Source organism: Zeus faber (genome assembly GCF_960531495.2).
Source record: "Zeus faber genome assembly, chromosome: 21".
Classification (NCBI taxonomy): domain Eukaryota; kingdom Metazoa; phylum Chordata; class Actinopteri; order Zeiformes; family Zeidae; genus Zeus; species Zeus faber.
Window position 1 is genome coordinate 26,028,139 of NC_137208.1, and position 27,326 is coordinate 26,055,464.

General features: G+C 43.2%; 1 protein-coding gene across 1 annotated transcript; it reads right to left on the minus strand.

Annotated features, from left to right (window-relative positions):
• Positions 1-27,326, minus strand: hspa14 (heat shock protein 14). Its single transcript, XM_080022229.1, has 14 exons — positions 27,228-27,326; positions 25,413-25,493; positions 22,023-22,105; positions 21,785-21,833; positions 21,567-21,672; positions 21,369-21,459; positions 20,627-20,731; positions 20,342-20,503; positions 5,706-5,861; positions 5,259-5,361; positions 2,224-2,439; positions 1,821-1,982; positions 787-854; positions 1-560 (listed from the first exon to the last, which is right to left on the minus strand). The coding sequence occupies exons 1-14, from the start codon at positions 27,282-27,284 to the stop codon at positions 482-484; spliced, it is 1,518 nt and encodes a 505-aa protein (XP_079878355.1). The 5' UTR covers positions 27,285-27,326; the 3' UTR covers positions 1-481.

Below are 27,326 nucleotides of genomic sequence, written 5' to 3' on the forward strand. Positions count from 1 at the left end.
TCCCACTAGGCACAATTTGTCATGGTTTGTTGCAAGATTATAGGTGTTAATACCCCATAATATATTACATGTAATATTTCATGACAAGCAACAACGGAATATGAAAACTGAACATTCCTTTAAGGTTTGAAAACATTTATTGATAATATTAAAAATAAACATTTTGTTAACGGTGTTCTAGCATTTGCCAGTTTTGATGTGCAGTAACTAGCTGTGCATAATTTTGATTAAAATATTAAAAAAAAACGCTATTCTTAGGGAAACGTGTTCCGCTCGCATTCGCCATGTGGTGTAATGCAGTGTCGTCATTGGTTGATGCAATGGAGAGAAATTCTGAGCGCTTGTTTTGATGTAGCTGATCTCCCCGATGAGAATGTTGCAGAATCTTCGTCTCGTCGAAATGTGATGGCATATGCGTGCTAATAAGAGATGGCGATTCTAAAACATTTAATCTCGGGGCCCTAAGATGCAGCGTGCCGGTTCAGGATGCTGCTGCTATGGTGATCGCTTCTGACTTGCCACTGCTCTGTTCTACGCAGGAAACATGGAGGGAGCCATCCCTGGAGAACACACACACACACACACCATTATTGCAAATAACTTTTTTTAGGCCATTAGAAAGCAAGAATAAAATATTGGGCAAAATTGGACAATTTGTGACAATATTGAACAGTGCGCAGATCATGAAACATGTCATCAGTCTCAAAATAGATACTAGAGCTTTGCTAAATTCATTTATTTACAATCATTCAATGTAAATATTTTTTCAAACAAACAGCAAAGCACCTTTTCATGGTCAGCACTGTGTCAATGTCATGCCTTTCCTCTTTGGGTTCCAGGTCCCTGAGGATGATCTGCAGAACACAGTGAAAGGCAAGTTTACACCCACTCCAAGTGGTTTCACTCAACAGATAAAACAAAAAGCTTTGTTTAGATATTTCAGACAGAATTACCATCATACGAGTCAGAAAAATGAATCTGGTTAAATGTTCCAACACAAATCAAACCCACACTATGGCAAGCCATTTTAACATTTAATCCATCACATGCTCTACTTTCATGATATAATATCACTGTCGCGTGAACTTTTTACATTTTCCAGAAATTTCACCTGAAAGCCAAATATTCCTAACTTTTTGTGAGTTGAGTGAAAACCTCCTTCCATCAGCAAGGGCATTGAAGATGAAACGTGGCTGGGTCTTTCAGCATGACAATGATCCCAAACACACCGCCCGGGCAACGAAGGAGTGGCATTGTAAGAAGCATTTCAAGGTCCTGGAGTGGCCTAGCAGGTCTCCAGATCTCAACCCCATAGAAAATCTTTGGAGGGAGTTGAAAGTGCGTGTTGCCCAGCGACGGCCCCAAAACATCACTGCTCTGTGTGTGTGTGTGTATATACACACACACACACACACACACACACACACACACACACACACACACACACACACACACACACACACACACACACACACACACACACACACACACACACACACACACACACACACACACACACACACCAGCTGGCATTTCATACCTACGTATTTTGGCAAAGAATTGCATGGTTGGTACACAAAATGTGTGCAGGTTGGCAGGTCTGTAACTGTTGGCATACATACAATAGCAACTAGTAACTAAAACATAAGAACTAGTCACCTTTAAAAAGTGACTAGTTCCTCCTAAGGATTTAATGTTAAAATGGCTTGCCATAACTACACTGCGATTTTCCACAAACTTATTTTTAGTGCCGATCTCGCCATTGCTTTAAACAAATGGACACAATTGGAATGATTTAGTAATTTACTCATCGTGTTTACCATGGCCAGTTTCTCTGGCTGCTGAGCAGCTCTCTGGTAGAGCTCCAGGCACAGTGACGACAGCCGGCCCTGGCCCCTCAGGGTGTGATGGCGGCGGGCAGGGAGCGGGGTGCCCGACGGAAGGAGGACATTGAACACCTCGGTCCCCGATTGGTCTACCTCCTAGTTTGGCCAATCAGATCGTAGTGAGAACAAAGTGATGCATATTGCATATTCAGCATTTGCTCACTGTCCAGATGTTTTGTATGTGTGAAAAGAGTTCACTTAAAGGACAGTGTTGCCATTTTGTAAGGCAGGCTTTGTTAGATACGGCCTGCTAATAAGGCAGGCCGTATTAGAAATTTTAGAATTTATTATAAAGCTGCTGTAATTTGGACAAACTTAAATTAACAATTTGTTTTACCTTCACCAGGATGTCTGAGGCACAAGCTTCCACTGTGAGCGTTTCATCCTCGAGGGATGGTTCGTCCCTGCCAACCAATAAACCCGCCTCTAGGGCGGCACCCACAGCAATAACTTCGTCGGGCGGAGCCGAGGAAAGCAGCTCCACGTCTGGGAAGAGCTCACCAATCAGCTGATGGAGGCGGGGGATCCTGGCCGAGCCGCCGCAAAGGACCACCTAGAAATCAGGAGTTTCAAAACGACAGTTCCCTATAACAATGGAATTTCTATTAGGTTGATAAAAGGGGAAGGGCTGAATGATTTGTAAAAATCATCGAATTGCGACGTTTTTAGTGTGCAATTTTTTATTTTTAGTATGCAATTTTTTAAAGTTCCTTATCTTCTGTATTATTCACTAAACACAAGCATAAATCATTCTATAGCAATAGTACTCAACCTTTTCGAGCTCGGGAGCAAAAATATATTTTCGCAAGAGCCAAATTTCTGAAACGTTCCTTTCCTCCATCAAGTCATGATGCATTTTAAAATAAGGCTACTCGTAATATATAATTAATGAATGAAAAGTATGATGTATGCAATAATTGCAATGTATTCTTATATTGCATTGCACTGCTGCCTCACAGCAAGAAGGTCCTGGGTTAGACTCCCGCCTGGGGCGCTGTTGGCACTGTGCTCCGGGTGGGTTATCTCCCAAATAGGAGCCTTTCTGTGTGGAGTTTGCATGTTCTCCCCATGCTCACATGGGGTTTCCACCACCTAACGTCAGTCCGGACCACCACCAAAAACATGCACACATCATCGTCTAACCAGCGATGGACACTCATCACCAGGTCCCCGGGTGCGTCCACGAATGCTGCCCACTGCTCCTGGCTGTGCCCCCGGAGGAAGGACAAGCCAAGGATGGGTTAATTGCAGAGGCCTCATTTCACCGGTCATCATCCAAAGCATGTGCACGTGTGTGTGTGTGTGCGTGCAAGCCGTGCTTGTTTTTTTGATCAACAATATATTTCCGAGGGCTTTATTGTCAGATCAGATCATGATCAGAACCAACCGAATGGGACATTGACGAGCACCACTACTGTTTGGTTCCCAGCCAAAAGTTAGAAGGTGAGATGCACGGGAGAGTAGAGGAATACGGAGGATTTCAAGCGGAGAGCTCCAATTTCCAAGTACCAAGGGGGGATATTTCAATTGGCAGCTCGGGCATGGCACCGAAATCTGCGCTGCAATTGGATGCCGATCGTACAGGAACCGGTGCAGTACCGTGTTTTGGTACCCAAACTTATAAACACCCCGTGCATGATTGAGAGCGGGCAGGGAGAGGAGGGGCTACTGGTCCCTTGGGTGAGTGTGTGTGTGTGTGTGAGAGTGAGTAGAAAGAAGGGGGTCAGCACTTCAATGAGTTATGCGCAGCTCTTTAATTGGTATCACACGTCTTTGATCTTATAATCAGTCATTCAGCCTATTTAAATGGAGAAAAGTTGTCACTCTGCTGTTTGGTATCATTGTTGCACCACACTGAACATGGACCAGAGAACGCAAAGGAGAGAGTTGTCTAAGGAGATCAGAAAGAAAATTATAGAAAAGCATGTTAAAGGAAAAGGCTATGAGACCATCTCCAAGCAGCTTGATGTTCCTGTGACTAGTTGCAAATATTATTAAGAAGTTTAAGGTCCATGGGACTGTAGTCAACCTCCCTGGACGCGACCGCAAGAGGAAAATCGACTCCAGATGGAACAGAAGGATAGTGGGAATGGTTGAAAAAGAGCCAAGGACAACTTCCAAAAAGGTACAAGCTGAACTCCAAGGTCAAGGTACATTGTGTCTTATCACCCCATCTGTCGCTTTTTGAGCGACAGTGCGCTTCATGGAAGAAGACCCACTTTTGAAAGGAAAACATAAAAAAGCCAAACTAGAATTTGCTCAAATGCATATTGACAAGCTACAATGCTTCGAGGAGAATGTCCTTTGGACAGATGAGTCAAGACTGGAGCTTTTTGGCAAGTCACATCAGCTCAATGTTCACAGATGAAAAAAATCAAGCTTTCAAAGAAACAAACACCATACCTACTGTGAAACATGAAGGAGGCTCGGTTATGTTTTGGGGCTGCTTTGCTACGTCTGGCACAGGATTTCATTGTGCAGGGCACAATGAAATCTCAAGACTATCAAGGCATTCTGGAGCGAAAAGTACTGCCCAGTGTCTTAAAGCTCTGTCTCAGTCGCAGGTCATAGGTCCTCCAATAGGATAATGACCAAAAACACAGCTAAAAGCACCCAAGAATGGACAAGAACAAAACATTGGACTATTCTAAAGTGGCCTTCTATGAGCCCTGATCTGAATACTATCGAACATCTACGGAAAGAGCTGAAACATGCAGTCTGGAGAAGGCACCCAAACGAGACACAGCTGGAGCAGTTTGCTCAGGAAGAGTGGGTCAAAGTACCTGTTGACAGGTGCAGAAGTCTCACTGAGAGCTACAGAAATCACTTGATTGCAGTCCTTGCCTCTAAAGGTTGTGCAACAAAATATTAGGTTATGGGTCCCATCATTTTTGTCCATGCCATTTTCATTTGTTTTATTATGTAAAATATTCTGTTGAATCAAAAATCAAAAGCATGTGTTTAAAGGGAAATTCCATTCCGATTTCTGCAGACAACACTTTAAAGCCTCGAATAGTCATAAAAGAAACGAATGCGGCTTACGAGTCGCAGGATGAGTATAACTGCTTTAGATTGTGTAACAAAAAATATATATATTTTATTTATGTTTTAATCGCAGCCATTGTGATCTGAAAATTGCGTTCTATTACATTGCGATTTTGGTTTGAATTTTCAGTCCTACAACAGAAGTTACATACCAATCTTACTTATTCTGAGTCTCTTTGGAAAAAAACGTCTGCTCAACGACCTAATGCCATTTTCAATAAATAAATCCATGCTTTAGGGAGAACAACGAAATACAATTATAAAGCAGGACAAAAAAAGTGTGTGTGTGTGTATATATATATATATATATATATATATATCCCCTACCTTGTTTATGTCACTGGCAGAAAGTCCAACATGTTCCAATAGGACTTTGATTGGCCGGATGCTCTTGTTGAAGAGAGGGGAGCAGAGTAGCTCAAAGCGAGCTCTGAGAGAGAGATATATTAGCTTATAGTCTTTCAGTGGATTTGTATTACTGTGAAAATAACTAATTGTCATACTGGGTTCCCATTTTTGTCAAAGGAAATTTCTAAATGATTGTCATTATAAATTCTTTCATACACCCAAGACAAGGGTTAAGATAACTGAATTGAGAATTGTTAACTGTTCTATTGCAATGGGTCTAATCTGTTGGTTATGGTATGTGTATACTGTCCCATTAAATTGGCAATAAAATATAGATATACAGTATAAGAAAGAAAGTAATAAAGTAAATAAAATCCAGCCCCCAGAATGCCCTCTAAATGGAGTCCCAATTAAACTCTTTGAGACCTGGAGACGTTGCAGTCGAAGTCCATGCCGTCGTGCAGGGAGTCCACAAAGCAGTTGGCGGACCCCAGTGTGGACAGGGAGTGCTTGGCCATGTCTGCCCCATTCATCAGCTTCATCATGGCCCTAGCGCTCGAACTCACGTCCTGCTTGAAGGATCTGTGCAGGGACAAAAGGCAGCAAGCTTAAACCCGGGGGATTCCTTATACGGGAGACGAGGTAAGATTCATTCAACTCAGTCGCGGACCTTGCATTTATTTATTTTTATTATATTTTTTTTTTTAAACGGTGCTGTCAGCATGCTGGGCATACAACACAGCGTATGTGTATGCCATTGCAGCTAGGACAGAGTTAATCTGCGAGTAAAGTTCAACTTCTCAACCTGCAATGCAACTCTTTATTCATTCTTTAATCATCAAGAACCGCTGCAATAACTTTGCACTCTGGATGACCTGTGGGATGACAAGAGCAAAGTTTTTGAGGTTTGGAGATCTTAGTGTTTTGGTCTATAAACAGCTAATCACTACTGGAAGACGAGGATAATCACCATGGGTGAGACAAAAATTGTAGAACCAAGCCACATGCACCTGGAAAAACAAACACAGAAACATCCGACGAAAACATGTATTGGAAAAACAGAATTAATTAAGTCCAGGAAAACTGGAACAGCAATTCAGCACTTGGCCTCTTCCCATCATAGTTATGGTCGTAAATGAGAGGGGAAAGGAGAGGGATGTAACCAGGAGGGTGTTGGGGGTGTATTCAAAGCAGGTGCTGGTGGTGTGTGTATGCCTCAAGAGATCACCTGTGTGTGTGTCTGTGGAGTGTCCACCGGTGAGTGTACAGGAATTGTCCCAATAGGTTCTGGTGTATAAGGTCGGAATTATATCGTAGCACATCCAATCAACTGAAAAAGCCCCGAAGCCACTCCTGAAGCCCGCGCCCGTACAGACATCCCAAAGGCCGCAGGAAATTCCCAACACCCCGCCCTGCAGCCACAGAAGACCTCCCAGCCCACAGAGAAGCCGGAAGCCCGCGGAGCAATACCCACGCCCGGCCCTGAGGAGCATAATCCAGTCCTGGAGTGCGCGTGAAGACCCTGCACCCCTGAGGCGCACACATACAACCCATTTCCATGTGCAGGCATAAGACGCAGCTGCAGGAGCAGAAACCAGGCCGCAGACACTAAGCACTGACTGCAGGCCTGGAGCCAGGCCCGGCGCTGACAGACCGACCCCCACACCCCCCCCGAGCCACCTAGCCCACAGGCAAGCCAGTGGGGCCCCCACACCCACCCGTGCCCCGCGCAAGGATGAGGCCCGCTCTAACACAACCAGTCAGACGCCTGTGAGCCCCGAGCGCCCATCCACGTAGCCAAGTGTGTACAACTCAGCGCAGGGCAACTTTATGTCAGCCCCCAACACAGACTCCTGCAGACTGCCAGATATGTGGGCCTTCCATCACATCTGGCAGCCACGCGGCGCACCCCCACACCCCAAGAACGGCAAATAGCCTCCTAGGGGACGCAGAAGGCACCCGTCGATGCTCTCCACAGCCTTTGGGGTCGCAGCACACCAGAAATCACCAGGGGCAAGCCCATTTTGGTGGGAGGTAGCCAGCAGGGGGCCCAGCCAGCCGGGGGCCCACCCACCTACTCTAACCCATGAGCGCACCGCCATCCCGGAAAACCCCAGTGCTCAATGTGTGCCGTTTTCGGCAATTGCAGTTAGAATTGCAGGATGTGGGGGTGTGAGTCCTTTAAGCAAGTCGAACCGGAACACTTGCACCCCTCCTGCCCCGCAGACCCTGGTCTGGTTGAGTGTTGTTCAGAGTAAGATTTGTGTGCGAGTGTATGTGTTCTGAGCTAATATGAGTGGTATTCAAATTTAAGGATGGACGTGAAGCACGTCGAGGCAGGAGCGTGATGGGCAAGATCACAGTCGCCCACCACATCCCATATACAGTAGAAGCCACTTGGAGAGGGCAGCTGGAGCATGACAGAGCCTAGGTAAATCAGTGATTGAGGCGTGGCTGACCCACGCAAGAACTGGGACAGGTTCGCACTTGGACCCTGGCTGTAATTTCATCCCCCTTGATGATGTAATTTTGTGCCGGCACCTGGGTACGACTTCAGGCTGCATTTATGGAAAAGCAGTTGCAAGGCTTTCTGTCCACCAGATGAGCAGTGGTTCAAAACATAAAGCAACTCAAGTATGCAAGATAGTCCTGCGTTTATGTAATGAAAAATATACATGTTTTGGAACAGAACATATGTTCTGAACATTAATACAATCACTATATACATTTGATTTTAAAGAACGAATGGTTTGAAAGAATGAATCCATGTTTTGTTTATTTGTAGATGTATTTAATTGAATGAAACGAATGAAGACACTGTGCGTAACTGTGTGTAATAGGTGTCATAATTTACCTAAAAGAAATGTGAAATATTACAACAAATTTAATCGCAATACTTAATCTATCGCAAAACTCGCCAACTTTTTCCATTGTTCTAAGTAATTTCCGGAAGAACCGTCCCTTTTATTGTGTCCACACTGCAGGCACTACTGTAGGGACGATCGTAGTTCTTAGAACTCCGTTTTGAGCAACTCATTCAGCTCCTGCTCCAGGCCAGTGACAGAAGCTTCAGTGATGGGACGGTGGTGATGGGACAAATAAAATAAAAATTGTATTTTTATTGTCAATGTATTTATTTCGTTTTACGAAGTGAATTGAGTTTTCAGTTTGCCCATTATGCCTTCTGACATCTAGCGCAGGAATGAAGGTTATCCATTCCTGTCTGTGTTGGCTGTTTTCTGGACACTTCCCCAGGTCAAGTTCATAGTTCTCATTTCGTCCTCGACGACACCAGGTAGTTTTGGGTCGTCCTCTTTCTTTTCCATCTGGTGTCCTTGGATTGCAACCTTGTCGTGGTCGGGAAGCTTGTGTGTGACTCCTAGAGCTATGCCAGCGGGAGATTTATCTCCTGGTAGGGCCTCCCATGCTGGACAGGTCGGAGGGTAGAGGCGAGACAAAAAGCAATTCACTGATCTTCCAGGTTGGGGGTTGACGACAGGGCTAACAACCCTGTCCCGTAAAACAAACTCTGTTACGGAAATAGCAACTGAAAGAAGTGAATTGAATGAAACAGAAAATCTCTGAGGGAGCGAGCGAGCCCATGCTTTATGAAAGTGGGAACCAATTTTTAAATTATATTGTGTAAATCTAATATGAGTGAAGATTCAGCAACTGGGTTGATTATTTCTCACCAAACTTTTTCCAGAAATAAATTTTACTGGATTGATAAGGTGAAATAAGTGAAAGTTAAAGAGCAAACACAACACGGATTAGTGCTAAAAACCCGCTGGATGATGTCTCAGCCGCGTCACCAGTGCCAGGTTTTCGGGGCGCTCCCCCCAGGTTCTAGTACCCCTCAGGGAGTCCCCTCATTTGCAAAAACACATCGCGTTGTATGTTGAGGTTCCAGATGATAGAATGATGGAAAAATGCAATTCCCCTGTTGGCTACCCCCACAAATCTGACTTTTAGGGTAGCTACTAGCTCTCTCTCTCTCTGTTTTCACCATACTAGTTTGAATGACACCCAGACAGAAGTTGGATTTAAAATTCATAATTAAATATGGTAAATGGACTGCATCTTATATATCGCTTTTCCAATCTTGTGACCACACGAAGCTCTTCACAATACGTGCCTCACATTCACCCATTCAAACACACATTCATATATCGATGGCAGTGGCAACTGTGCAAAGCGCACACCAGCTCAACAAGAGCCGTTCAGTGTCTTGCTCAAGGGCACTTCGGCGCGCTGCTGGGGATCGAACCAGGAACCCTCTGATTACTGGATGACCCGCTCTCCCGCCTGATCAAAATATGATCAATATATACTTACACCGCCTCTAATATAAGGCTGCTTCCAATAAAGACCTGGTACCCACTGCAGTTGAGATAAATAAAGGTCCCGGTCACTATGACGAATTACTAAGTTTGTTTCCTTTTGCAGACCTGCCGATCTTGGAAAAATATTTTGAGTAGCACAATAGTGTAACAGGGAGTCTCAGTGGCATTTGGGTCACTGCAGCTAAATGACGCCATCAGTAATTCACACCGTAGCCGTCTTGTAGCGAACGTATGAACAAACGACGTAACAAACTAACGTTTGTGAGCTACTACGGCTAACAATACATACAAATTGATCTTATTAGGATATATCCCTTGAAATGCATCATCTTGTAAAGTTACCTAACATGTTTACCAGCTAGAGATGCACCGATTACACCAATTTTTCTAAAAATCTGACCTGCCGATTCTGATTGAGGGCTATTCAGAATTTCATTAAATTGAATGTTTATAATAAAAAATTGACTATTAAATACCTTTTACATTGTCGTCCAATCATTTTGAGTTTATATCCGTGGTGGGAGAAATCAAATTTTCTTATCATTTGGTCTCTCATTAGGTATATCTGCTGTCCATCAATGACAAATACATCACCTGATCTGATCACTCTCACATGATAGGACAGCTGCACTGACTACCGCTGCAATTTTCAGTTACCATAATAGTGAGATTTCGACACTTCATTATTGTTCATTATTCACTATGGAAAGTTAATAGAAAATGGAACTGTCACTCAGTTCCAATAAAATAGAATATGGGACTGTCACCAAGTTTCAGTATAATGCAACCTGTAACTGGAAACAACATATAACTAACATGGAAATGTTGAGTTCAATCTTCAAATTAAAGTCCTTTACTTTTAAGTGCAAATAAACCTTTCTATGTATATGGTACTTGCCAGTCCAAAATGCAGTCTAACCTTTCATCACAAGCAGAGCTTGTTCACTAGGAACAACCAGAGCAGATGCTCCTCTGTAGTGACGACGATAGAAACGCAGTCTGCACAATGTTGGAATATGGTCAGGCGATGAATAATTTCTATAATCTTATTTGTTTACCTTGAAGTACCACCCAACAGCCGACATTTTCTTTCGCTCTTTTTTTTGAGCATCAACTATGCAACTACATTACATGGTATCAGGTTTGAGTATCGAAACATTTTTGCGTGTAAATTCCACTGGCACAAAATTGGATATATCTGGCACTGATCGGCCGGTCACCGGTCAAGCAAGCTGAAAACCAGCCGATTCCTGCCACTGGCCAATCGGTGAGTCTCACGTTTTACATGCTGAAATTATGGTCACGTTTTTTGTGCTTGATTACTCCCCCACTTCCCATCTTACCTCAGCAATGCAGCATTACGGCTCGTGGAGAATAAAGTACCGTTGCAGATGAGTGGAAGTTGAGTGAGTGAGAGGGAGGGGAGGGGTTACAGAACCACAAGGTTGTAGCATCTAGTCCAATCTGAGGGATGTACTTTAAATACTGAATAAATGTACGGTACTGTTTAGTATTGATTGATTGTTTTCCAAAATTAAATTACAATAATATATATATATATATTTTTTTTGCGCAGTTTCAGCTGGCATTTCATTCATTCATGTATTTTGGCCAAGAATTGCGTGGTTTTTACACAAATGCATGCAGGTTAAAGGTAAACAAATCTGACAGATTGGTGGAGATATCAATACCAATGCATCTAATGTTGCACTTTGTGATGGGTGAGTCTCACGTTTTACATGCTGAAATTATGGTCACGTTTTTTGTGCTTGATTACTCCCCCACTTCCCATCTTACCTCAGCAATGCAGCATTACGGCTCGTGGAGAATAAAGTACCGTTGCAGATGAGTGGAAGTTGAGTGAGTGAGAGGGAGGGGAGGGGTTACAGAACCACAAGGTTGTAGCATCTAGTCCAATCTGAGGGATGTACTTTAAATACTGAATAAATGTACGGTACTGTTTAGTATTGATTGATTGTTTTCCAAAATTAAATTACAATAATATATATATATATTTTTTTTTGCGTAGTTTCAGCTGGCATTTCATTCATTCATGTATTTTGGCCAAGAATTGCGTGGTTTTTACACAAATGCATGCAGGTTGGCAGGTCTAATTTTGATAAAGTTAGCGCCATCTCATGGTGACACTTCAATTGAAAAAATGGGCATGCATGGTGATTGGCTGGAAACTGGCTAAAACTTGGTTGCAAAGGAATGGAAGAGGCCTTTCAAGTGTTTATTTTTGGTAGAACATTCATTTTCACTGCTGCTATCCTACCAATTAGGGAGATGGGTAGGTTGTTCCATCGAGTGAGGTCTTCTTCAATGGATTTGAGCAATGGAGTAAAGTTAAAGGTAAACAAATCTGACAGATTGGTGGAGATATCAATACCAATGCATCTAATGTTGCACTTTGTGATCGGTGAGTCTCACGTTTTACATGCTGAAATTATGGTCACGTTTTTTGTGCTTGATTACTCCCCCACTTCCCATCTTACCTCAGCAATGCAGCATTACGGCTCGTGGAGAATAAAGTACCGTTGCAGATGAGTGGAAGTTGAGTGAGTGAGAGGGAGGGGAGGGGTTACAGAACCACAAGGTTGTAGCATCTAGTCCAATCTGAGGGATGTACTTTAAATACTGAATAAATGTACGGTACTGTTTAGTATTGATTGATTGTTTTCCAAAATTAAATTACAATAATATATATATTTTTTTTTTTTGCGTAGTTTCAGCTGGCATTTCATTCATTCATGTATTTTGGCCAAGAATTGCGTGGTTTTTACACAAATGCATGCAGGTTGGCAGGTCTAATTTTGATAAAGTTAGCGCCATCTCATGGTGACACTTCAATTGAAAAAATGGGCATGCATGGTGATTGGCTGGAAACTGGCTAAAACTTGGTTGCAAAGGAATGGAAGAGGCCTTTCAAGTGGCTCCTACTGTAGCTCGCACCTCACCTGTCCCGAAAACCCTAGGCCTATTGTGTGGTGTATATACTAAGTATGAGTTTTGGCACTGGAAGAGATAGGCGAAGCACAACGAGATCAATGCAGGGGTGCAGCAGGCCGGGCAGCGGCCACGCTGCTGCCACCCCCCACACCCACCCCGACCATGCCCCTGCATGCCCGGAGTCCGGTCCCCACCAAGGAAGACCTCATGGAGGTAACCTCATCAGGTCCCCACCTGGGTCACAGGATCAGATGGAACATCTAACCAGCCCTGGCACGACGGACCGCCACCCCCCATGAAACACAGGACACGCAAGCCCCACCATCCTGCCCTGGCGGGCAATCCCAGCGGTGCACCGACCACCGGGCCAAGACCGAACCTGCAACAGGTCCCCGACCCAAGTCCCAAACCCATTTGTATTGGGTGATAGGAGCTCTGTGCAAAATCTTATATTGGATGAGTTGCATTTTGGAATTGCAGGTCATAGAAAAGATGTTGTTGCAAATAACAAATAAAGCTTCCACAGGTTGATATCGGTGGAAACAGCAAGGTCTCTTTCCCATGGTAGGTAAAGATGAAGTGTCAACTGTTTTTAATAAAAGTTTGTAAATTCTGAAATAGGGATTTTTTTAAATTACCTATATGGGTAAGATGTTCAATCATCGGAGGTGGTTTTAGGATGTTCATTAATTTGATTTGAACTTTTAGAGACTGCTGTAATTTAAAGAATTGCAGGAAACTGTGACCACCGATATAAAACCTTTGGGTTAACGTTGGGAAGGATACAAGCAAATTGTTTCACAAATATGTTCAAGATGAGTAATTCCATGTCTTTGCCAAGACCTGAAGATTATTGGTCTGTTTTTAAACCAGAAAATAAAGGTTGTGCCAGATTGGAGTGAGTTTGTTTGGAGACAGAGTGTGACCATTGAGTCTGTTGAATCTCTACCAGGCTGACAGAGTCGTTGCAATGAATGGGCTTTAAAAGCAATTATGTTTTTTTATTAAATTCAGTAAGGAATGGGAGATCAAATATTGATAAATCCTGAAATTCTGTTTGTTCAATGTCTCGCCATCCATGGCCCAATTGTTGCTCTGGTTGAAACCATTTAATTATAAACTGAAGATGGCTCGCTAAACTGTAGTATCTGAAGTTTGGGGCTGCTTGGCCTCCATAGGCCTCCATAGTCTTTGTTTTTCTGTGTCGTTGCCAGTTTAATTCTTGGTTTCTTGTAATTCAAATATAATATGATTGAGTCTAGAATATGAACCAATTTACTCTTGGTTGGACTGAGATCATTGAAAATATATTGTTTATTTTTGGTAGAACATTCATTTTCACTGCTGCTATCCTACCAATTAGGGAGATGGGTAGGTTGTTCCATCGAGTGAGGTCTTCTTCAATGGATTTGAGCAATGGAGTAAAGTTAAAGGTAAACAAATCTGACAGATTGGTGGAGATATCAATACCAATGCATCTAATGTTGCACTTTGTGATGGTTAAGGGAAGTTTCTGGGTTACAGCATTCTCTTCCCTACTGAGTGGCAAAACCATGGTTTTAGTCCAGTTTATTGAATAGTCTGAGATGGCTGAAAATGTAGAGATAAGATTGAACACTTCTAGGGATGATAGTAGGTTCTGTAAATATCAGGCATGCAAACTGTTGAGGGGTGAAAAAGGTGAGAAGGATGCATGAGTGGAGAAAAACAGACCCACTTCGGGGTTCCGGGGGTAATGTTCTTGGGGTGTTTCTTATTTGAAATGTAAGTTACAAAATGCTCATTTGTGATTACTTTTAGGATTTCTTTAGGGTTGACTTGATCACAAGTTAAAAGAATTACAAGACTGTGTCAAATTAAGTAGAAATTATGAATTTATTAAGTGCAAAAGGCAGCCCTACTAGGTACATAACTCATTAAAAACTAGATACTCTTCAAGAACAATATTGCTAAACTACACAATTCCGGGAAATTGTGTGGGTGCTTGCCGGCACACACCGCCAACTCAGTGCATGTCTTTGAGTTGCATGACGTGAAGTGCAGTGTGCAGTGAACGTAGTGGTCAGTTGCCAACAGAGCTGGTTCTGACCTCCATGGCGCCCTACGCAAAATTCTATGTGCCTAATTCACCCTGAGGGTCTGTGTCAACGGAGAGGGTCCCTCTCACGAAGTTGATGTCACTATACTGAACACAATGAAATTATACTAATCAAAAAACCTTTTACTTACATTGTCATCATCACTTTCCAAATGATATGGAGGATTGGGGCGCTTTAGAACTTAACTTGCGTTATCTCCAATAGTTCACAACATAATAATAATAACTGGGATTTATAAGTGCCTTTCACAAACCCAAGGACGCTTTACAAAGGAAAACAAAAAACAAAACCAGGTTGATAAATTGAAATAAATAAAGAACAGGAAAAAAAGGAGGCCTCATTGAACAGGTAGGTTTTGAGGAGGTTTTTGAAGGTGGCCAGAGATGGAGCATTTCAAATGTCAGTGAGGAGAGTTCCAGAAGGTGGAGGCTGCCACACTGAAGGCTCTGTCCCCAAAGGTTCAGAGCCTTGTGCGAGTGGTGGAGGGCAGACCCATGTCCGGGGACCGCAGACGGGGCGTAGGTGGTCTGTTAGGTACTGCGGGACAAGGGCGTGGACGGATTTGTAGGTTAGTAGTAGGGTTTTGTAGGAAATAGGGGTTTTGACAGGGAGCCAGTGGAGTTGGATGAGGGTGGAGGTGATGTGCTCCCAGGGCTTGGTGCAGGTGAGAACTCTAGCAGCAGACTTTTGAACATACTGGAGCCTGTCCAGGACTTTACTCAGAACCCCAGACAGGACTCCATTGCAGGAGTCCAGACGGGAGTTGATGAAAGCATGGATAAGTGTTTCTGCCGCAGACTCAAACAGTGATCGGCGAGTCTGGAGATATTATTGAGGTGGCAGAAGGCAGATTTGGTTATGGATTTGATGTGTAAGTGAAATGAAAGGGTTGAATCCAGGATGACACCTAGGTTGCGTACTTCAGGGGATGGGAAAATAGAGCCGCCACCCACAACCAGGAGCAGATCTCCAACCTTTCGGAGCAGTGCCTTGGAATCCACAACCATGAGTTCAGTTTTGTTATTGTTGAGTTTGTGCAGGTTTGATGACACCCAGACTTTGATGTCGTGAAGGCAGTTGAGAAGAGACTGAGGGGGAGCCAGGTGGATGGTTTTGTGCTGAGGTATAACTGGGTGTCATCGGCGTAGGTGTGGCTGCATAGACCGTGGGGGCGTATGAGCTGACCCAGGAGGAGCATGTAGATGGTGAAGAGGAGGGGCCCAAGCACGGGGCCTTGAGGCCTTGAGTTTCCAATAGTGACAAACTGCTTCCTGTTGGTGAGATAGGATTGGAACCAGGAGAGTGCTGCACTAGAGGGGCCAAGATAGCCGGATAGATGGTTAAGGAGGATAGTGTGAGAGACTGTGTCGAAGGCAGCTGAGAGGTCGAGGAGGATGAGGATACTGATGTAGCCTGCGTCAGCAGCAATGAGGTTTGTTTGTGATTTTAATGATGGCGGTCTCCGTGCTGTGGTGAGTTCTGAATCCAGATTGAAGGTGTTTGTAAAGCTCATGGTTGGAAATGTGCTGTTGGAGTTGGGTGGCGACTGCTCATTCCAGGATTTTACTTAGGAACGGAAGGTTGGAGATAGGGCGGTAGTGGTTGGGGTTGTCAGATGCCACATGCTGTTTGAAGGCCTCAAGGTGGACAATGAGGCAATATCTTCTGTAGAGGCTCTCCAGCTGACGGTCACCGGCCTTCATGGTGCGGAGTTCAGAGGTGTACCAGGGGACAGGTCGAGTGAAGGAGACAGTGCGGGTTTTGAGGGGGGCAAGAGAACGGAGGCTGAGGGAGAGGGCAGAGTTGTAATGGGCAACCAGGCCATCCACCGTGGTGTCAGGGGGATCTAGGGCCAGGTGGGTCACGAGGGTGTTGATCAGGGCTGGTGTACTCAATGACTTGAGGTTCCTGAACATGATGGTGCGTTTAACACATTGCCTGGGCGGGGGGACAGGAACAGTGAACTGGCAGCACGGTGGTCAGAAACAGCTAGGTCCAGACACTGAAGATGGGAGGGAGAGGTGCCAGTGGTGCACACCAGATTGAGCCTGTGGCCTTTGGCGTGGGTGGGACCTTGAACGTGCTGTGTAATTAAAACAGTCCAACAGTGACAGGAAATCTGTGGCAAAAGTGCAGCTGGTGGAGTCCATGTGGATGTTGAAGTCACCGAGCAGAAGGGTAGATTAAGACAGACAGAGAAAGCAGTTCAGACATGAAGATGGTGGGAGGCTTTAGGGGGGCGCAATATTAAATATGTATTCCATTTTGATACAATACGATTTTGTCTCCTGGCCCCCATCTGAGAAGACCTGTATTTTAACAGCAGATATAATAGCCAGGACTTCTACTCTGTGAGGTAAGTGCTGGAGGTACGTAAGTTCAGGTAAGTTTCCATTTAGGAGGATTTAAATGTATATTTCATACAACACAGTCAATTAATTCTATGATATAATTATAGAACCAGAATCGCGATTGTGGCGCCGCCCCTTGCGGCTGCCTGCGTGAGCACCTTGTGTCGATTACGCACATTTCAGTATTTTTACAGCTTATAAAGCTTATTGTGCGTAATCACCGGGTGTCATGACATTTCACTGCATATATGTATGACCGTATGTATATGTATGTGACAAATAACCTCTTGAACTTGAACTAGATGAGGACAACCTGGAGGTGTGCAGTAAAAGAATGCAACACATTCAAAAGAGGTGGTGTTTGGCACAGAGAGTTCTTTGACCAGGATGTCTGCTCGGTGTATTACAGCCAGCCCACCAGTGTATTACAGCCAGACTTACAGCCAGACTTATGGAGCAGGGCTTCTGCATGCTTGGTTGAGTGTTATAAAGTCCTGTTCAACTTGCCAAGTTTCTGTTAAACAGAGAAAGTAAATTTTCCGTTCATGTCGTAAATGAGTAGTGATTTAGTGCTGAGAGATTGCGCATTCTGTATTACAAATGTTGCAGTTTAAAGGAAGGCGAGGCAGGCAAGTTGGGAGGAACGAGCCTGTCAACACAGACCAGCGGCTGCAGAACAGAGTGCACATGGGATTTGATTTATGATGAGATTGCCTCCACCGATTCACAGAATTACAGCGAGCAGCCCTGTGGACATAGCGAGGGTGGGGCAGGAGTCGATGGATTTAATGTCGGCGAGGCAGTTTTGAGTGGACAGGAGAGATTCATGAGTTCCAATGCGGAGTATTTTAGGAGCACCATCTCAGCAACAGGTGAGGACCATCTCAGCAACAGGTGAGTGCCTATCTCGGCTAGCGGCGCAAGCTAGCAGGGAGGGCTAGCAGCGAGGTGACACGGCTGGGAGCTGACAAGACGGCAAGCCGTTGATCCAGTTTCAGGAGAAAAACAAAAACAAATAGCCTCAGGTAGTTGCAGCAGTGGGCTAAAACTGAAGAAGCGCGAGCCAAGGGTTCAGGGAGAAGAGAAACAAATACAGACACGCAGGTGAGCGGCAACAAAACATGCTAGCGTCATCTGGACACAATGCAACAGTCACTAATCTGACTTTTTCCAGGGCTAGGAAATGTACGTTACCTTCAAACATTGAAGCCTTAAAATCGGGATAAACAAGGCTGCATTTCTAGACCGCATTTGAAGGAGCCTCCGGAATGGGACAGCACTTTGTCAAGCCGGTGTGATGCATTCGGTCTAAAAATGCAGCCTACAAGGCTGCAGCCCCTAAAATGGGACACAGCTTGTATGTCCATGTCCGTGCCCTCGTATTTCTTGAAGCCAGGTGACAGCAGGGCGCCTGCGCATTTTGAGAGATCTACATACGGATGGATTGAAGCCCCGCCCCCCACCCCCCCTAAATATTTTCTCATTGGATCTCCACGAATCACGTTGGTGGCTAATTTTGGTTTCAAAATGGCAAATTTCGACCAAAGGTGACAAGTTTGCATGCCTGAAATATGACAAAATATTGTCTGCATACAAACTGATTTTGTGAAGAGTTTCCTGTTTGTATGCCAACGATATTACTGTTTTGACAGATGGCCATCACGAGGGGTTTAATAAAGATGGTGAATAGTAAAGGGTAGAGTAGACATCCTTGTCTTTTGCAACGTTGTAGAGTGACACGCTGTGAAGTGTAACAATTGGTAATGACAGAAGCAGAGAGTTCTGATCCACTGAATGAGTGACTCTCCAAAGCCAAATTTGTTGATGGTGGAAAAGAGATATGTCCAATTAACTCTTTCAAATGTTTTTATTTTTTTATTTTATTTTTTATTTCTTTTTTATTCCTTAAAAATAATAAGTAAATATAAAATAAATGTATGGCTGCTGCCCAGCCTACAACACCCCTGCGTTGATCTAGTTGTGCTTCGCGAATCTCTCCCGGTGCCAGAACTCAAACTCAGTACATACACCACACAATAGGCCTAGAGCTTGCGGGACTTGTGGGGTGCGAGCTATGTGGGTAGGGAGTGTGATCTTGCCCGTCACGCTCCTGGCCCACATAAATTGTATTTGTCCCATTTTAATACTGTATTCTTAATGATCATGAAATTGAATTTAAAATAAAACTAAATTAAAAATAAACATTTTGCCTTTGAGAACTCTTGGTCTTTCAGGCTTATCACAATGATATGGATCATTTTCCTGTAGCAAATCAGTAGCCTGATCATGAATCAGTGGGGACTGGGATTGGGTGAACATTTGTTCAGCGGGTACGAGTGACTGGATGACTTGATACTCTGCTGTCAGTTCAAGTTGAGCAGCTCAGTCTCATGAGCTTGTGAGTCAGTTAGATTACCTCTGATTGGTTGAGTGCTTCTTCTGAGCAAGCCCTCAGGAACAGCTCCAGACATTGAAGCCAATTTGACAGTGATCAAACCGTGTAATTACAAACAGGTAAAATAGGGTGTTTCATTATCAGAATTTGATCCATTTGGTCCGATAACATTTGGAGAGTCTAGAAGAGCCGCACGATTCAATTATTTTATCCCATTCAAGTTACCGGAGGGCTAAACCGGAAGTTAGCTGGCGGACGTCTCTGGTGCACATGCTCTATGGGCACTGGGGCCAGTGGGGGGTTCCCTAAGCTCTGGGTGATTGACTTGGTGACCAAGGATGTAATCCACCAAATCACACTTTGGCAAGGCTCCAGACTGTGACCGATTGGTCGCAAAATGTGAACATTTTCTTTTCAAGGTGCGAGTGATCCCCCCCCCCCAAGGCAGCACCGGTGCGGCTGCGCAATGGATGATTAGAAAGGCAGATTAGATCAAATCGCATAAGTTGATTCATTTATTTGGCAGCAGTAGAACTAACATCAGTGAAACAAGTGTCAGCTCTACTAGCGTCAATGTGCAGCAGCAAAACAATGCCACTAAGCTAATATTTTAGCTATCGTGCTACTTTCACGTGCTGTCAGAAATGCTATAGTGCTGCCATCGAGTGCTATCTGAAATATCTGTTTACAAGTCGAACAGAAGAGGGAGCAAATATGACAAGGAAAGACATCAGCCGATTAATCGTCTATTGGCTTTTTCGTTACTAATAATTATCGTTATTATATCGGCCTCTAAAAATCCACTATCGGCGAACCTCTACTTCCAATCATCAAAATATAAATAAATTAAAATAAAAAGTTTTACTTTGAGCCTCAGTGAAGTGGCGTAGAATAGAGTGTCGAGTGCAGTTGGGTTGATTACCTCTTAAACTCTGCAGCGAGGTGCTGCGCCAGGGCTTGCGTGAAGTTCTCCCCGCCGATACTGTGGTCCGTGTGCGTGTCGAGAACCCGGAACATTCCCCCATTCACCTGGAGCGCCGTAACACTTAGGGACGTCCCGCCCAGCTTATAAACCAGGACATGGCTGTTGTAAAGAAGTTCCAATCAGTCAGTCAAGCAGTGGTTCGATACTAACTCACTGCAATTAACACAGAATTACGCAAGTCAGTCAGACAAATACCTCAATATACAGTATCTCCAAAAATACCTCTTGCCAGAGGGGCAATCCTGCCCAATGTTGTAGGCCAGCAGAGCAGCAGAAGGTTCATGGATTAGCCTCAGCACGTTGAAACCTGCGGCCTCAGCCGCCCCTCTGCAACACCGATAAAAAGGCAGCGACATTGTCGGTTAGAGGACATGTCATGATTCCTGAGGTTCAGGGCTATAAACAAGAGTCCACATTTTCCTCCACTTATTTTTATCAAAATATAGCATATTCAATATCTCTTCAATATAGAACCTGCTTGGATAATGACCCTTTTGTTACATTAACAAATCACATGTAAGAATGTCTAGAAGAGCCGCACGATTCAATTATTTTATCCCATTCAAGTTACCGGACGGCTAAACTGGAAGTTAGCTGGGTCACGAGGGTGTTGATCAGGACTGGTGTACTCAATGAACTTGAACCGTTGATAGCCTGACTACAGGTTATGCTATCAATTAAAATAAAAAACGAAAACTCCCTGGATATGATATTTTTGCGATTATAAAATATGTAATTTCCAACAGCTTAGAATAATAATCATATGAATACATCTGTGAATGGCTCACTTTCATGTCAAAAATGATATTGACAAATGGAATTTCATAGTCATCAATTATTGCAGGCAACAGAATGTCACCAATCCCCATTGCCGCCATGGCAGGTCAGATTTTGTAGCCCACTTATCATAATGAAGAAAATTGTTTACATTTCTGAACGAGTCTAGATGTACAGCATGGGCTACCTTAAAGCACTCTTCTGAGCCTCAGTGAATTCAAAGGGCACAGTGATTACAGCATCAGTGACGTCAGAATCCAGGGCTGACTGAGCTGTTACTATGAAAACAAAAAAAGGAAAAAAAATTAGCTTGCCATTCACCTGAGAAATCCTGTAAAGCAAGGATTACTGCAGTTATTTCATCAAACAAACCCCCAAAAAATACCTCTCATTTTTTCTAAAATTAGCTTTGCAACCTCTTCAGGGACGATGTATTTGGTTTGCTCCTGTGTTGTGATCTCATAGTGGGGCTTGTCTCCCTTATTCACCAACTGTACAAAGCAAACACTGGATTAGCACACACACAGCACCACAAATGAATTCTGTTCCAAAATGTACAAGGGACTAGCATGTCTCAAGAAGACTCTTGACTAAAATACTCACTGGACATTTACTCTCCACTTTGTGAGCACAAGTCTCTTGATCTTCAAAACTGGCCAATCAGTTGGGAAAAATGTACTTGAATTAATAAATCTGTTAACTGATGAAATAAAATGTAAACAATAAACAAAATACACATCAGTTAAACGGTACAATCTGATTTCTAACTGACTGACTTCTTACAAAAACAGATGAGACTACAAAATAGGTATTCAAAAACACGTGGTATGAAATCACTTACAGTCTCCCCAAGACCTGTTTAACTTTGACAACAGTGTTTGCTGCATTGCGAACGCGTCCTTGTTTTGCTGCAATGCCTACAATCTGAATGGAAATAAAACAAAAACATTACCACAACAGTAGAGAAAAAAAATAAACCAATATTTTCAATACCAGTTTCCAGCCAAATTATACGTTTGTGAAAAACATCTCCAACGATATCCACATACATTTTAAAATATGTATCCGACCATAAAGTAAGGAATCTGTCTGTCTGTATGTCTTTCAATTATCTTGACAACCGTTCATCCAATCTTCTCCACACTTAGCAGGTGTATTGCTGGGGACCCAATGACATGCAGTATCGAATTTGTTGCAATTTGGACAGCCAACAAGTGTAAAGCCACACACATAGGCTCCACTACCTTACTGTACTATATGTAGCATACTGTACCGCATACTGTCACTGTTCAGGGTTGTTCGTGATGCCGTATTGCTGCGCCGTACTGTTGTATACTATGCTGTATTATCCAAAACACTACCTCACTTCATTCATATGCCACTTTAATGCACATATCTGTATATACATAACTGCCTATGCCATATGCATAAGCAAATTCCCTGTATTCCATCTTATTTCATTGTATTGTATTTTATTCTATATATTTTTATTTTATAAGTATTCCACTTACTGTATTACGTTTTAGGAGTCAGTGACCCACACACAGCAGCAAAAGCCGCTGTCTCGCGCATTTCTAAATTCGCCAGGAGCAGCCAAATAAGTTGAAGAAACCTTTCTTGAAGGAAAATTTGATTTTTCCAGAGTGTTGTGTTTTTATCTCTCAATGTATTTTCAAAGCTGAGTTCGATTTATAAATAGTAGAAAAATGTTAAACCGTGGAGTTAAATATTCCCATTCAATAACATGGGGAAACACAGTTCACTTAACCGAGACACTGAATAGCGCTGAACAACACTGCTCGATCATTTCCTTTAAAGCGACCGTCCAGGTGAAGATCATTGCTCCATATTCCATGTGATGTGAAGTCACAATGTGAAACCGTTTTGATAGAATTCAACCTTTAAATCGTACGTGTTTTACACACACAGGGAGCTACGACGTCAGAGTCACTTCCGTAAACAAGCCGAGGATCCGGTTTCACTTGTGTGTGAAAACTTTAATTTCCCTGCGTTGTTATTGATTCAAGAAGAGGGTGGAGGAAGATCTAACTCATATCACAGACCTTAATCCGACCAGTACGATAGATCCAACTCACTTTAAGCAGCGCGCACTGGACTTCATTTTCCGCGATGATAGTCAGTTCTCTGACAACGACGCTGAATCTGATATTACTCCGGAAGAAGTTGATGACGTGATGAAGTCCGTTGAGGTTGGTGATTTAAAATGAAATAACTCCACTCCTTCCACATGTTTATTCTTACTGTTAAATAAAAGCTTTTTTCAAAACAAAAACACGTTCAACGTTCCCTCAAAACACAAGAACAAAGCAGTGATTGGTCCATTCAGCAGTACGTTTAGTAGCCATGTGGCTTTGGCTACCCCATTTGCATTCTGGGAGCTGGCTGAATGAAGTAAGTCTCGGTGAAACTTTCAAGGTGATTATCTCAGAATCAGTTTGCCACACCCTTGTCATTAACAAGTCAACAGTCACCGTGGCACGGTGGCGCAGTGCATTGCACTGCTGCCTCACAGCAAGAATATATATCCCAAATAGGAGCCTTTCTGTGTGGAGTTTGCATGTTCTCCCCGTGCTCACATGGCTTTTCCTCCACCTGACATCAGTAAGGACCCCCACCAAAAACATGCACACATCGCCATCGTCTGACCAGCGATGGATACCAGGTCCCTGGGTGCGTCGACGAATGCTGCCCACTGCTCCTGGCTGCCCGCCCCGGAGGAAGGACAAGCCAGGATAGGAAAAATGCAGAGGCCATATTTCACTAGCCACCACCCAAAAAGCATGTGTGTGTTGTTGTAGTGCAGTGTGTCATGTCACGAATAAAGATTCTTCTTCATAAAAAACAAGTCATAGCTTTAAAAATATTTGATTGATTTTGACAAGTGACACCTTGTTTGGAAGCTCTGATTCTCCACTTTCAAATGATGTGGGGGAAAAAAAAGTTGAAAGCCACCAAATGACCCTAAAGTCTGTGGTGGGTTACATATTTAAATAAACAAGCGAACAGCGAGCAACTCAGCTCTGTGCAGCAGCAGGGTGGGGCTTCAGGGCTCTGCTACTCAGCTCTGTGCAGCAGCAGGGTGGGGCTTCAGGGCTCTGCCACTCAGCTCTGTGCAGCAGCAGGGTGGGGCTTCAGGGCTCTGCCCTCAGCTCTGTCTGCCCCACTGTCTGGAGCAGTGGGGCAGGGGTTCAGGGCTACACGACTCAGTTGCTTACACTGTCTGCTGTGTAGGCCCAATATGTAGTCAGTTTATCCAAAAGCACGACTTGGGTGTGTTTTTCCCGCAAGAAATAGTGTATTTCCCCGGCCTTTTAACACATCTTTAACTATTGAATTTAAAAAATAAAAACCTTCAATCACAACAGAATATTGACTAGTTGATTTAACTCCAAGCCTTGTAATGTTGAATCTGAAAATTAAAACATTTGAAAAATATGCATTGTTTCAGCAGAAATTTTATTTTTTATAAAAATGTTGCGCCTATACATCCATACATATTTATGTATGGATGTATAGGCGATGTGCAATGTGTCGAAATATGTGCAAAACGCTCTTTACTGTTTTTTACTCCTATTTATGTTGTCTCTACTTGTTTCTACTTTCTAATATTTTCTATAATGTTTATAGTGCTTACCCTAATATGCTCTATTTTCTACTGTCACTTTTTGCTGCTGTAACAGTGCAAATTTCCCCGTTGTGGGACTAATAAACGTTTATCTTATCTTATACACAGAACGCCCCTCCGTGTGCTCAGGGATAGCTTCATGCTCATTACATAAAAAATAAGTTTAAAACAAAAAAAAAATAAAAAATAAAAACAGCTGCATCATTCTGGAGGAGTCTCTGTCTGGACTCTACAGGTGTTCAGCCTCTTGAGGGTCTGATTAGTATAGAATGTCAGCACTGCAAGTTGGCTGCACAAACAACCACAGCAGCAAGCTGTATTGAATTCATGTTTGTTTTGGTGTCAAAATATCGTGAGATATTTTGCCTCTCACAAGGATCTTGCGGGAATACACATTGTCACGAATGTTGCAGTACCAACCTCTGTTCTGCATCTTTATATTTGTTCTCCTCAAAAGACAGCAGTTATGTGTGTGTGCAGAAGAGACTGAAAATCTGCAAATTTAAGTTGTTAAATGTGCGCTGCTCAATCTTTTCATTTTCGTTCACGACAAACAAAAACCAAATGATGTGGGCAAGGCTTTACCTGCTCATTGTCTCTGTAGGCTACCACAGCTGGAGTGACTCGGTCACCTGCATCATTGGCAACTACATCTGCCCGCCCATCCTAAGAAATTGGAAAGGGCGAGATCACAATTTAAGAAAAATCATTTATTATTTGTCTCACAGATGCAGCTGCACTCAACACAGGCATGCAGGGAGTGGTGATGACCACAAACACACGCAGGGAGTGGTGGTTGGAGAAATTCAGCCTCTGCTGTTTCTCTCATCCCAGCCGTCCTTCCTCCAGGAGCAGTGGGCAGCCTACACAACGTCAGCGCTCGGGGATCACATCAAGGTGTGAATCCATGTTGTGGTCAGGAACAGGGCAGGAAAGTGTTCTGCATGTTTATAATTGGGGTCCTTTTTTATGTGGAGAAGAGCCATGTGGATGAATGTGCAAACTCCACACAGAAAGGCCCTGAAGGGGGAGATAACACACCGGAGCATAGTGCCAACAGCCCCCCAGGCAGGGATCAAACCCAGGACCTTCTTGCTGTGAGGTAGCACTGTGCCACCATTTTAGAACGTTTAATCCAAAGTTTGAAAAGGTGTCTGCAGAGTAGGTAGGCTGAATTCCATTTATGCTGTACCTCATTTCAATCTTCACGTTTCCCTGGATTTTTAGTCAACAGTCACTCAAATATAAATAGGGATCTTATTTGCCGATTATCCAACTTATCCATCCAACTCGTCTAGTAATCTAAAGGTTGCTGGTTCGATCCCAGGCTCCTCCTGCTAGCATGCTGTAGTGTCCGTGAGCAAGACATTTAATCCCTAATTACTCCTGATGGCTGCGTCCATCGGTGTTTGAATAATTGTAAGTCGCTTTGGATAAAAGCGTCTGATCAATGTAATGTAATATATGACATATCGGTGGATTACAGTCACATTTTACATTGCAGATCCATTTCTAAATTAAACCAGATACAAGTGCAGTATAGCTGTAAGGAATCAGAATAAAAGTTTCGTATTTCTTTTGTATGAGATTATATATATATATACACATATATATATATATATATATATATATATATATATATATATATATATATATATATATGTGTGTGTGTGCAAAATGTTGTTAGTGAATTATGTCAAAATATCTTAAAACTAGTCAACATCAACAAAAACAAGAACAGTCAGTCATAGCTAAGATAGTTAGTCATAGCTAACACCGATCCCATTTTTGCATAGAACTATTAAGATTTAAGAACAGATCTGTGCGGCAGCAGTGTCAGCGAATGAGGCCCAATTATGTAATCACAAAATGTTAACAAGGTGAAGACGCTGCCACCATTGTGACAGGCTGTGATATTCGGACTTAATTTCATGTATGTATGCAAACCTGCACAATATTCTATTTTTTCCGTCGTGTGAATTGTTGATAGAGGTTTATTTCTGATTATTTATCTTTAGGTTTTTCGTATATTGTGAAATTACACCTATAATTACTGTATCTTGGCTATTGCTTTGATGTGAGGTGCTGCAACACCGCACTTTTAACTGCGCGTAAAAAAAAAAAAAAAAAAAAAAAAAAAAGTATTTATCTGTCCGTCTGTAGATCTATCCGTTTATCCGTTTATCTATCAATCGATCCATCCATCCATCCATCCATCCATGGATTCATGCATTCATCCATTCATCCGCCCAAAAAGGGAGCCAACATGAAACACCTACAATGTAGTGGTGGCCTGTCTCGGGCCTGCGACGAACCACGTGGGCTAATACGGCAACTCATATCCCATATTGAAATTGATCAAAAGGACAAAGAGAATCCCAGTTATGAATCGAAACAAACCTTAAATATCGCAACACAGGCACAAGTGTAGCCGAAATGTACTCCGATAGCAGCCATGCTTCGAAGACATCAACCGCAAAGCGAGGTGGCAGCAGCGGA